Source organism: Berghia stephanieae, chromosome 3, assembly GCF_034508935.2.
Source record: "Berghia stephanieae isolate SIO BIC M18660-M18661 chromosome 3, UCSD_Bste_1.3, whole genome shotgun sequence".
NCBI classification, from domain to species: domain Eukaryota; kingdom Metazoa; phylum Mollusca; class Gastropoda; order Nudibranchia; family Aeolidiidae; genus Berghia; species Berghia stephanieae.
In genome coordinates, this window is record NC_088362.1 from 35245902 (window position 1) to 35259856 (window position 13955).

Sequence of the window (13955 nt, forward strand, 5' to 3'; positions counted from 1 at the left end):
ATCATTAACTCACTCAACCCAACACCGACTATATCCGTAGCTTACCCAGGTTACTTTTACCCCATGCCTATTTATTACATTTGTATGATACAAATTATAGGCATAGTATCAAAGCTGATGTTCTTAATTTTTACGTGTTGGGAGTTGAATAAAACTGTCTATGCACACGCTCATTTTTAATGCATTTTTTTCCCTCCAATTTTGAAAAGTAGCAAAAATCTCTAGGATTGAGTGAGTTAAACCGGAAATTAAGTCTATGTGTACCCTTTAGTTAATCACAGGATTTAGTGCTCTTTTAGTTACAACGAAGTTTTATCCCTTCAGGAAAGAGTTCTGTCCTGGTTATCACCCTTGCCCAGTGGGAATGGTTCAAAGATTGGAAGAATGATAAATTACGTCACCGTGGAGATCGTTACGAAGGACTCAAGGATGTGATTGGTCGGAATATGTGGCAGACGTGTGTGGAGCTCTTTCCTCAGTTGGATGGGAAAGTAAGTTACACAGAGGGCACCATTGAGTCTTCCAAATTGGAAATACATGGGCCTCCTGTTATTAAATAATTTAAAAAAACACTTGAGATTTTATACAGCGCGATATTCACATAACATGCTCAAAGCGGGGTCCCTAACCAACAGCAACACTTAAAACTTGTAGGATGAGACATGACGCCTGTTAGTGGCCAGGTCTAATTTTACACCCAAGTGCAGTGAGAGAATCTGAGTTCAGAGCCTTTTCCAAGGACTCAACTATGCACCGCTTGGGACCCGAACCCAGGATCTTCTGATTTGAAGGCGAGAGTCATACCACTAAACCACATTGCCTCACAAATATGTTAAATATGTAACCCATCATTGTGGGTTTTAGGTCTGAGTGAACAAGATACAGTACTGGTTCCAATGTGTCCAATAAATTGTTTGAGAGTGTTCACTCATTTTCTATCTGAATGTCACTCAAAACATCTTCTCAAATGTGGATCCCTTGTAATATTTTACATGCAGGACGACCATGATGCCTGTAAGGCAATATTAATTTTTTTTATTTCACAGAGATGTTATTAATGGCTAAGTACTCATTTTTGGGGTCAGTGTGGCTCAGCAGTAGTCTTTGCTTTGTACCTGGAAGGTACAGAGTTTGACTATCTGCAGTGCTGTGTGGCCTCACCCTAACTCATTTTTGCAGTGCTGGATGCGGCTGATGCCTGTCTTCCCTTGGAATAGACCCTAAAGACAAATTTCCCCGTAGGGATGATTAAAGGGTATGTTTTTTTTTGTTTAAAAAAAAAAAAAGATTTTATTTACATCTGAGTCTGAGTATGGTGAGAGAATGTGTGTCAATTTTGCACTGTTCAAAGCCGGACTTAAACCTGCCAGTTCATAGGCAAGTGTTATACTGCAAGACCAAAAAAAATAAACTGCACATAGTACTGTAATCTGTGCTTGGGTCTTGTCATTCCAGATGGTGTACATGGAGGTAGGGACCCCTGTAACTAACCAGCATTACCTGGCATGTCCCGAGGGAGAGATGTACGGATTGCACCAGGGAAAGGCACGGTTTGACATCGAGGCTGTGACCAAACTACGGCCCGACACGGACATTCCAGGATTGTACCTGACTGGTAAGTCTGCTCCAGACATTGATAGTTTATCATATCTTTGATTACAATGGTGATTATGATGTAAATGTTGCTGCTCGAAGCTCTAAGAAATAAATAACAATGTGAAATTGAATGTAAGCTTCAATTTAATACGGTATACGAAAACAGATAAAATGGAAGTTTTCGGTTTCCCCTTTATCAACAAAACTGGATGAATGAAACACTACAGACGAATGAGATAATTATTTCACTTTCTTATTTATTGGTGATTATGATGAACATGTCTCTCCCATCTTAATCAGAGGGCTATGTGTGTATGACGTAGACCTGCCTACTATTACAAAACATTTGTAAGAATTACGAAATTTTTGGCTCCAATTTCAGTCATGAGCATCTCTAAGTCATTAAAACATTGAAAATGGAAGTTTGTTGTCAGACTACACAACTTGAAGGATTTTGAAGTGTTATTTAATCCTTGTGAGGGAAAATTTTTGATTGTTAAAGTTAGTTATAGTTATAGCAGCTACAATTTTTATCTCCTAAAAATTACGAATTTTAAGTTTTCATGTAGACAGGTATGATTATGGCTAAAAAAATTCTTTAAAACATCACTGGTGAGCAAAGCACATTTAAATATAAAATAAATATATATCAATGATATAATAATAACATGCCATGCCTCATTAAGGAAATAGATTTCAAAGAATTGCACTAGCAATCGATTAAAACTTTGACTTTGCTTTCAATATTTTGTTCTTGAGCAATAAAGACTTATCCACAATTGCAATTCTGTGCTCGTCATGACGTGCTTTGGAGTCTCTGGTCTGTTTTCCTACAGCAGTGCTGTGCTGTGACTGATGCGTCTTTGATGGAGAAGAATCAGAGTATTGGAAAATAAGGTCACTGACCGACCAGGGACAAGATTGTGATGATGATGACTATTTATTTTGTTATTGCGTTTTTGTTTTGATACAGTTCAGAAAAAGTGTTGAGTGGGCACACTTATATCAATAATTAAGAGAAATATAGAGTATGGAGAAGTAGTAGTAGTAGTAGTAGTAGTAGTAGTAGTAGTAGTAGTAGTAGTAGTATTAGTCTGATTGATGCTTGCTGAGAATTATGTGATTCAGTCATAGTCGATGAGTATAGCTGATCTCTCCATCCATGTTGTTAATTGTTTCCATTGGTCACAGTCCTGGGCCAGAGTTTTGCGGCTGATAAGATCCTGTGACTTTAGAATGGGCACTGCAATCTTTCTTAGTTCTTCAGGGATTAATTTGGAGAAGTACCAGGTGAAAACAGAATAAAAATATCTTGGTGTCAGAGAGCCAAACCTTGGATCCAATTGATACAACACACTGTTTGGCTGGTAGAGAGAACTGTTGGCGAGCAGTTGCAGAAGTCAGCATGATAGGCACTAAGTTTGAAGCCGTATTTTTATGTGGCTGGATAGCTCACTGGCTAGTGCAACTGGTCACTGACTTCTCTCTCAGTCGGACAGTGGGTGTCATATCAATAAAAATATTTTAAAAACAAAAAAACTTGAGCAATATCCACTAAACATGCTCAAAGCGGTTTACAAAGGGTCTCTGTCCAACAGCAACACTTAATCTTTTAGGGTGAGACTTGATGCCTGTCAGGTGATATTACAATTTTTTTGACAGAGACAACGCTGTTGTTGTCCAGGTACTCATTTTACACCCGAGTACGGTGAGAGAATGTGAGTAAAGAGCCTTTTCCAAGGATTCAACTATGCGCCAAGCGAGGCTCGAACTCAGGACCTTCCGATCCGAAAGTGAGTGTTGTACCACTAGACCACATAGCCACACCAGAATCCCAGGCTTGGCCCTCGGACACCATATTTCTATTCTGTTTCATCTGGCACTTCTCTATACCATACACTTTATTTCTCATTACCGTAAAATGGGATGACCAAGACCAGCTGCCTAATGTGTGGCTATGTAGTCTAATGGTATGACATTTGCTTTCAAATCGGAAGGTCCTGGGTTCAAGCCTCGCTCAGCGCATAGTTGAGTCCTTGGAAAAGACTCTTTACTCACATTCTCTCACCATACTCAGGTGTAAAATGAGTACCTGGCCGTTAACAGCTATGTCTTTGTCCGAAAATTTTTTTATAATATCACCTAACAGGCGCCACGTCTCGTTCTACATGTTAAGTGTTGCTGTTGGCTAGAACACCTTGTAAAGTACTTTGAGCACGTTTAGTGGATATTGCGCTATATAAAATCTTAATTAAAAAAAAATTAATAGTGTCGTCTCCTAGATTAAAAATTATTAAACAAATTTGGTAAACTCTACATCATTTGATAGATTTCACCCTTCCCCACACTTTAGAAAAAGGGTTATTTCAATCCATGTCAAGATATATCATAATTTAAAGATGTTGAAAAAGTGGTCCAATATTTTTTTTCTAAAGTGTGCGAAAAGGTGAAATCTATCAAATGTTGTAAAAAAAATAATTGAGCTTTTTATATAGCGCAATATCCACTAAATGTGCTCAAAGCGCTTTACAAGGGGTCCGTGACCAACAGCAACACGTAAGGTGTAGAACGAGACCTGATGCCTGTTAGGCGACATTAACAATTTTTTCTGACATAGTGCTGTTAACGACCAGGTACTCATTTTACACCTGAGTAAGGTGAGAGAATGTGAGTAAAGAGCCTCAACTATGCACTGAGCGAGGCTCGAACCCAGGACCTTTTGATCCGAAAGCGATTGTCATACCACAAGACCACATATCCCCTATCAAATGTTGCACATTTTACCATATCTGTGTAATAACTTTAAATCTGGGGTGCACATTTGGGTGCTGGACTTAGTTGCCCAATCTGATGCGAGTCACCCCATTCCACTGTGCTTTTGATACAACTTTTGTATTATCATTTCCATTTTTTCTCTTATAGGACAAGACACCCTTACATGTGGTTTTAGCTCTGCCCTGATGATGGGACTGGTCTGTGCCTCTCAAATCTTGCACCGTAACCTCTACAACGACCTGCTGGCCTTGCGCAAGGAACTAAAAAAAAAACAGAACGGAGTCGTCAAGAATGCCCAGGCTAAGAAAACCGATTAGGCTTTTTTCTTTTATCAAGTCTAGTTTAAGCTTTATCAAAACTTTTTTTTTTGCAGTGAGTGAGGAATTTTGGTGTGACAGAAATATGGCAATGAAAATGTGACTCTTGGGTGGGATCTTTTGACCTCAGCAAACGGTCACGCTGTGTCTTCTATCTTGACTTTTTAGACTTATTTTTTGTCTTCATCCAGTTCATTCCAATGCAATACCAGACTGACACAATGGGTCAACAATGAGAATTCCACGCGTTTGCATTCAAGGAGTGACTGTATGTAGTGAAAATGAAATCCTTGTCAGAAGGACGATGATGTATATTTTGTTAAAAACCTCTTCCTCTTGTTTAATTTAAAATCCAATTATTTAATTCTTTTTTTTTTTTTATGGACACAAACGTGGTATGACAATATAAAGTTATTTATCTGGGTGGGGTTCCTGAACTCCTGTAGTGGTCAGGGAGGTACATACTGTGTCTTCTATCCCCCCGTGTCTGTTTTCCAACATGCTTTCTGTCTTTGTCTTGGAATGAGATGACTTGGTTTTGTCCTGGCCCTGGCTGGGAGGGAAACAGTCAAATGTATAGTTAGTTTTGGGAGATGATATTTTTTTCCTTGTAAATCATCTCTGTTATTCACTGTATTATGTTTTGTTTATGTATTATATATTTGTATACATTTGAGTGTTTTCCTCTTAGTAGGTAGGGACCTGTACTTGTGTCTGGATGAGACTTTTAGGCGATCTCAAACCAAGTACACTGATAGTGTGTTCTTGGAATCCACATCTGTTCCCTATTTTAACCAATTCCCCTTTGTCTGTATTATTCTTAGATTCTATAATTGTAATTCTAAAACTTTTTACTATCCCATTTTCTTCCTTTTTACTGGCGCTGATGACCGTTATGTGCTGCAAGCGCCGTAAACCCCTTAAAAACAAACTTATTTATTTTCTTGTTTTTATAACCATAAATGTGATGCTCTGGGTGGGGTCTTTTGACCTCCCTGGGTGGAGATATTTGACCTCCCATGTTTGGCGAGGAGGTCACTCTATCCCTATATATTTCCGTTTTTAAGTTGCTTTCTGTTGTCTTGAAATGAGATTAAACAGTTTTGTCCTCACCCTGGCTGGAATCCTTGGCTAAGAGGAAAAAAAAAGGCCAAATGCCAAATGTTTAGTTTTAGTTTTTGGAGGTGACAAATATTTTCCTTGTAATTCACCTTTCTGTTATATACTCTGTGTATTTGTTTTAAATATAATACTGTGCACGGTTTTAAGTGTGTTCCTCTTATTGAGATCCTGTGCTTGTGTCTGGATTGGAGTTGTATTTGATTTCAAACTATGGACTTGATGATTTGCTCTTTGTGTTACATTTTCTCAGGAGCATTTAATTGTAAATCTTGAATTTTTTGACGATCCCATTTTTCCCTCCCTTTTTACTGTAGCTGAAATTATTGGAAAGTGTCTCAAGCATCATAAAACACTAAACCAAACACACATGAGTTTTAACAAAGTGAAAATTAAATCCCGATTAGGCAGAAATTATGTTTTGTGTAAAAATCACTGTATAATTAAAAATCCATGCAATTCTATTTTCTGCCACAACTTGTTGTGTATGAAATTTTTATTGTCCATCATTTTTCTTATTTTTATAATTATAAACGTGCTGTTGGTTTGGAAGGAGAGAATTTATTTTATAATGTTATTCACATTTATTATCTTGACTCGTATTGTGATGAGAGGAGGAATGAGATAAAAATAGCATACGGGTATAGAGTGCACGCTTTCATTTTCTTGTCTAGCCCATGAATAGAAATGCCACAGAGCTAGTGTGTTATGGAGTGGAGATTATTCCATGAAGCAATAAGAGCTTAAATGCGTTTTTTAATTTAGCTTTTGTGTCAGCTTCTTCTCTCAACTAAATTACTCTCATCATGTTATTTGGATTTTGCTTTATCATTTTAGTGCTCTATCAGAACTAGCAATTTGCAGACCTGCCTATTTTTACGAAAAATTCGTAGAGTCACGAAATTGTTGATTCCAATTTCAGAACTTCATGAGCATTTCTAAGTCATGAAAACTTATTGAAAATGAAATTTGATGCCAAATGATTTTAAAGTATTATTTAATCTTTGAGAGGGTAAATTGTTGATCTATAAATGTAACTGTAGCGACTACCATTTTTATTTCCCAAAAAACTGGGTACGAATTAAAAATGTTTTTTTAAAGTAGGCAGGTCTGCATTTGGAACTTGTCATTTCTTGCATGTGTGATTTACTTGTGTCTTAGGGAAGAGATTATTCTGACGAGGCAGTAAGAGCTCTGATGTATTATTTTAACTTTTGTGTCAGCCTAGAAAACTCTTCCATCACAGACTTCAGATTTTCTTTATTCATAACGAGCCATATGGAACAGTTTTGTTTCATCTTTTTTGTATGCGTGGTTTTACTTACCCACTTCATGCCATTCAAATAGCAGCACGCCATAACTATAAATAGAAAGCCATTTCTTTGTTTAATTAAGATAATTTTCTCCACAAAACTGCAATTGTCAATTTTAACCTGTTTAATTTTGTTCTTGACCCAGCCAATGATACGGAGATCAATTGAAAACTTTTGTGTATTTAATAGTTTTCAATTTTGTTTAAATTTATTATTTTAACATTTTCTGTTTAGTGTGGCACCTTGAACTTTGTACAGTTTGTGCTATAGCCAATTTTTGTTAAAATTTGCACTTTTGTTTTGAAAAAAGTAAGTTTTATTTATGAAATTGGAAAATGGTCCTGTTGACAGTTTTAAACATAATCAATGTTTGAATTGACATTTCATAAAATACTGCAAAAGAAAATGTGCCTTTACGACAAACCTGCATGAATTTTCTCAGATTATAATTTTAACATATTTATGGAGACAAAATTTCTCTTTATGAATCGTCTAACTTTATATTAATATGTCAAAATTGTGCTGGACACTGAAAAACTACTGCCCTTGTTTGGACTAAGTTTATTTCATCCTTGTGTGTTAAATTATAGTGGAATCCGCATAAAGCCAACACCTATCAAATTTCTGTTCTTTATCTGTGTTCCATTGGTAATGGATAAAGAAATAATCACAATTATCTGGGTGGGGATCCTGACCTCCCATAGTGGGCAGGGAGGTACATGCTGTGTCTTCTATCCCACCACACCCGTTTTCCAATTGTTTTCTGTCGTTGTCTTGGAGTGAGATTACTTGGTTTTGTCCTGACCCTGGCTGGAATTCCTTGGCTGGGAGGGAAACAGTCAAATGCATAGTTATTGTTTTGGGAGATGATATTTTTTTCCTGGTAAATCATCTCTCTGTTATGTATTATTATGTTTGTTATTTTTAATGTATAATGTAAGCATTTGAGTGTATTCCTCTTTGTTGGATTTTGTGCTTGTGTCCGGATGAGACTTATAGGAGCGGGTGGTTGGATGGGAGCATCACCCTTGAATCATATACCTATGATGTTTCGCATGGGTGTAACGATCCGATAGTGATGTCGTTTTCTTCTCTTTACTAGCCTATACCTGCTTCTTTGGTTTGTGAATGTATTTTTGACAGGGATATTTTTTTTCCTGTAAATCCTCTGCCTGTTTGTTCTTGTTATTTATAATTTAGCTTATGATATCTTTAGGTTATGATTTTGATTGACATTTGTACTATTTTTGTTAGATTGCTTGTTTTTGTGTTCAGCGGTCCTCTCATATAACCTCAATTGTGTTGGAAGAGACCTAAAGCAAAAACAAAAAAAGACTTTAGGTGATCTCAAACTAAGTACATTGATGGTTTGCTCTTGGAATCTGCATCTGATCCCTATTTGTTTCCCAGTTCCCCTTTGTCTTCCTTTCTCTTGGGTGCTATAAATTGTAATTCTAGAACTTTTTACTATCCCATTTTCTTCCTTTTTACTGGCGCTGATATAACCTAAATGTGTTGCAAGCGCCGTAAAACCCTTAAAAACAAAAAACAAAAACAGATGGATAAGAGAAGCAAAATCTGTTGATAGTTTCAAATCGTTGTTAAACCACTACCTTGTTACTGTTACATTTTTATGATATTAATACATTATGACATGTGGGTGGTTGGATGGGAGCATCACCCTTGAATCATATACCTATGATGTTCGCATGGGTGTAGGATCCGATAGTGATGTCGTTTCTTCTTCTCTTTACTAGCCTATCCTGCTTCTTTGGTTTGTGATTGTATTTTTGACAGGGATATTTTTTTTCTGTAAATCCTCTGCCTGTTTGTTCTTGGTTATTTATAATTTAGCTTATGATGTCTTTAGGTTATGATTTTGATTTACATTTGTACTATTTTTGTTAGATTGCTTGTTTTTTTGTTTCAGCGGTCTCTCATATAACCTCAATTGTGTTGGAAGAGACCTAAAGCAACAAACAAACAAAAAATTTGTACTATTTTTGTTAGATTGCTTGTTTTTTTGTTTCAGCGGTCTCTCATATAACCTCAATTGTGTTGGAAGAGACCTAAAGCAACAAACAAACAAAAAACAAAAAAAAAACGTTATGACATAATTTGCTGATATTGATATCATTGTGGTATACGTTTTATATGTAATTTTATATATATTTGTAACCTTCATTGAGCATTAAACGCGGGTGGTTGGATGGGAGCATCACCCTTGAATCGTATACCTATGAGGTTCGCATGGGTGTACGATCCGATAGTGATGTCGTTTCTTCCTCTGTTACTAGCCATCTTGCTTCTTTGGTTTGTGATTGTATTTTTGACAGGGGATTTTTTTTTTTTCTGTAAATCTTCTGCCTGTTTGTTCCTGGTTATTTATAATTTAGCTTATGATATCTTTAGGTTATGATTTTTGATTTACATTTGTACTATTTTTGTTAGTGTTAGATTGCTTATTTTTTTGTTTCAGCGGTCTCTCATATAACCTCAATTGTGTTGGAAGAGACCTAAAGCAACAAACAAACAAACATGAGCATTAAACAGTGATGAGGGGATCCTGACCTCCCATAGTGGGCAGGGGGGGGGGGGGGTACATACTGTGTCTTCTATCCCCTTATATCTGTTTTCCAACTTGCTTTCTGTCTTTGTCTTGGCATGAGATTTGAGATTACTTGGTTTTGTCCTGGCCCTGGCCGGAGTCCTAGATGGGAGGGAAACAGTCAAATGCATAGTTATTGTTTTGGGAGATATTTTTTTCCTTGTAAATCATCTCTCTGTAATGTATTATTGTTATTTTAATGTATACTGTAGGCATTTGAGTGTATTCCTCTTTGTTGGATTTTGTGCTTGTGTCTGGATGAGACTTATAGGTGATCTCAAACTAGGTGCATTGGTGGTATGCTCTTGGAATCTACATCTGATCCCTATTTGTTCCCAGTTCCCCTTTGTCTTACTTTTTCTTGGGTGCTTTAATTGTAATTCTGTAACGTTTTACTATCCCATTTTCTTCCTTTTTACTGGCGCTGATATAACCTAAATGTTTTGCAAGTGCCGTAAAACCCTTAAAAACAAACAAAACAAACTGATGAAAATGTGCGATACATAAATGCCATGTATTATTATTCATTATCATTATTATTATTATTAAGTCAACATTGCTTAAAATCAACAATTCTTTCTGGTCTGCTGGTGTTGGCTTTACCAGGATTTCGCAGTATTATTTTTTTTTGCTGTGTTTTTTTTTTTTCATGATTTTATTACATGTTTTGGCCAAACCTCATATTGAAATAGTGTGTTGTTGATTTAATCATACACAACTAATTTTTTTGCCTTGGTTGTTCTTAGTTGTCGTAAGTTATGGATTTGATTGAGTCATTTTTAATTTGATCTCATCTGATTTACTAAATAAACTGGTTCCATAATATGGCATTGCTTGGGCCACTTATATTTTATAAGACTAGTGTGCCTTTAAAATAAACCTATCTAACAATACAGTAGAACTCGGAAATAGCGAGTTCGACGGGTCCACTCCTGATTACTCGCTATTTCCGAGTTCTCGCTATTCCCAAGTTGCCAGGAAAGGTTATAATACTGCTGGTTATTCCCCTCAGTGTGTAATTCGAGTAAAAGCCGTCGCCCCTATTTCAATTTCTTCACAGAAGTGGCAGAATGCTTGGTTTTTTGTTGTTTTTTTTCTTTTTCTTTTCAAGTAAAATCATGACTAGAAAAAAAAACAAGAACATAGAAGTGTGTGCGTGTGCGCGCGAGTGTTTGTATGCATTCGGCATGTTTGATGAGGTAAGCAAGCGCATCACTCAATCACTGACCCATTGAGATAATGGTTCCACACTCCCCTCTCTCGCCGATCGTGTCGTTCGTTAACGATGCTACTCGCTGACCGATGCTGCGAAGTGAGGCATGTTGACATGTGTTTACCTCGCGCGTCGCGTGGCACCACATTAGGTGAATAATTGACCCCCACCCCCAATACACACATGCACACAAACCCAACCCCCACCCAAATTTGTTTCGCCTATTATGTACTACTACAGACTAGGCTACTATGTAATATTACTCGTAACGAAAAATAAGAAAAGAAAAGAGGCTAGGCTAAAAATATTTTAATTGCCATTGTCTCTTGTTTTGCTTTACTTCGTTCGCAGTCCTAGGCTGGGGCAGGAAATGCTCGTTATTTCCGAGTTGATTTCTTTTTCATACTCGCTACTTTCATACTAATTTTATTGACTCAAATAAGGGAAAAAAACGGGGATTTAGATTTTACTCGCTATTTCCGAGTACGTTACTATCATGTTCTACTGTATTTTAGTCATGTTTTCACTTATTGAAAGAAAATTTTTTTTTGGGTGCACTAATCTTTTTCAAGAAAAAGTGGCCCAAATAACTCCATATTACAGAAGGTAGAAAGGTGTGTGTGTGTTGGGGGAGGGGGGGGGGGGGTATTTGATGGACAGTTGGATGAACCATGTCACTGTACATTCTAGATAGAAGTCTCTTTGGATGTTTGACTTGATGTAATCTGCAACTCAATGCCTTAAAACGGTAATGTGTTGTGTTGGCGTAAGTCGTAAGTGCAGACCGTTTAATAAGGAGCAGAGACAAAAATATGGGAGAAGATTCTGTTTTATTCAAGAGAGAAATTATATGTTGTCTCTCAAAGAGGGGGAAGGCCTAAAATTTCATATTATTGGTCATTTAACATAGTGGCCAACTTTTCAAAGAACTCAAACGGCACAACCAAACACGCACGCTACCGTCATGACCCAGAATGGCAGTTTATATATGGACTATTTTAATTTTACAATATAATCTAGATGGAGATTGCTTAACATTAAAGCTTCGCTTGAATATTCTAAAAAATTATATATATATTGTCTCGTCCTTGTTTTAATTGGTCAAAAAAGAATAAACCTGGGACAATTCTACACCACCAAGCTTTTTTAAAAAATCATTTCTTCTTTCTCTCCATATTGCCAAATCAGGGCAGTCCCGATATCATCAGGACAGTTGGCCGTAATGATGAAAACTTTAAATTCACGATTTGTCATCTGGTTCATTCCAGCATAAACCAGTCTGATACAGTGGGTCACATATGCTTTATCCTTTTGCACGGTTTTGTTTTCAACCGAACTAACTTTACCAAGACATAGCGAGGAATTGTGAAGCAGTCGCGCGTTGCGGAGCTTTGCAAGATTGTTGGGAATATTAAATTTAATAGGCTTTAGAATCCTTTAAATGCTCTGTGTAACTTTCATGCATGAGAATAATACACAATTCGAGTAAAATACCTTATTTTAAAAATATTTATAAAGATCTTTGATATTATGATTATCCTTTTCATTTTTTTTAAAAAAAGCAAATTATCTTAAAAAATTGATTACCCATAATTTGTGATATGAATTTATTAAACATCAACTTCATATATTAATTGTTTTTGTTTTTATTTTAAAAATTATTTATATATTTATATTAACTCTCTCGAGTTCATATGCATGGAAAATCGAACAAATTTGTTCGATTTTCAAGGAGGGTGAACTCAAGAGAGTTAAGTATAGCTGTCTGTTCAATGAACGTGATGATAAGTCAGTCGATCAACTCAAAATTTAAGATTCAAGTGTTGAATAAAATGTGGACTCTATTTCTATTGTCTTAATAGACGATAGATTTTTCGACTTCATAAGAGAACTCCACTGAGCTTTTAATTTGGATACAGAGATACTTTCTGCATTTAATATCTTCTATATTTCACTCACTTATCATAGAATTCTTTCCCATTGTAAAGAATGGATATCGGTTTATATAAATTTCAAGAAATTGATTGTATTCACAATAATGAGAGTGAGAGAAACCACTTACTGGTGTCAAGTCAATTCACGCACTCCCCACCTCATTGTCATACATGATAACTGACTGGAAGGTTGACACACAATCCACTACAATTACCCTATCACTTTTGGATGAACTTAGGAGATCAGAAAAAAACTTATTTGTACCACTGGGGACCAAAATGGGTTATTTTATCTGTGTGATGAGTTATCTACTGAATGGGTTATTGGGACCTCCCAGGAGAGGTAAATGGCAAAATGGGGCAAGCTATGTGGTCTTTTGTTATGACAATTGCCTTCAGATCGGAAGGTCTTGGGTTTGAGTCCTGTTCTGAGCGGCGCATAGTTCAGTCCTTGGAAAAGACTCTTTACTCACATTCACCGTACTCTGGTGTAAAATGAGTACCTGGCCGTTATCAGCATTGTCTCCATCTGAAAAAATTGTAATATCGGCTAACAGGCATCATGTCTTGTCCTAAATGTTAAGTGTTGCTGTTGGCTAGGGACCCCTTGTAAAGCACTTATGAGCATGTTTATTAGATATTGCTCTATATAGAAGCTCAAGTGTTTTTAATTAATTTTTTTTATTATTATAAAAGATCATTCAACTAGATGTTTTACCCTGGATTAAAAAAAATTTTCATTAGAAATATATTCATGGTCATAACTCTCGAGTATCTGTCCCCGAGTTAAACATTTAAAATAAAATAAAAAATTGAATGGAAAGTAAACAATTGATTGCCAAAGACATAATAGTCATCATCAATCAAAGCCATACATAGGCTTGTTACAGAATCTCACAATATAATTATTTAAAAAATTTCATCACCTGCTTTACATACGCTATGTAGTCCTTCAGAGCCATTGGACCCAATGGAGCCAGAGTTTTCTATGCTGGTTTCTATAATGTGAAATGGACAACAGAAATTGCTTGTTACCCATTGGATAGGACGCTAGTCTATAGCAAAGTACATTCCATCAGA

At 36.3% G+C, this 13955-nt stretch overlaps 1 protein-coding gene across 1 annotated transcript in view; it reads left to right on the plus strand.

Moving 5' to 3' along the window:
* LOC144967633 (all-trans-retinol 13,14-reductase-like) overlaps positions 1-12569 on the plus strand; it is a 36670-nt gene extending 24101 nt beyond the window's left edge. The window contains exons 11-14 of the mRNA XM_078905146.1: positions 325-491; positions 1456-1615; positions 4519-8125; positions 8462-12569. Of these exons, the coding sequence (XP_078761272.1) occupies positions 325-491; positions 1456-1615; positions 4519-4688 (497 nt within the window). The 3' untranslated portion in view covers positions 4689-8125; positions 8462-12569. The remainder of the gene's footprint in view (positions 1-324; positions 492-1455; positions 1616-4518; positions 8126-8461) is intronic.
* The last annotated feature ends 1386 nt before the right edge of the window (positions 12570-13955 follow it).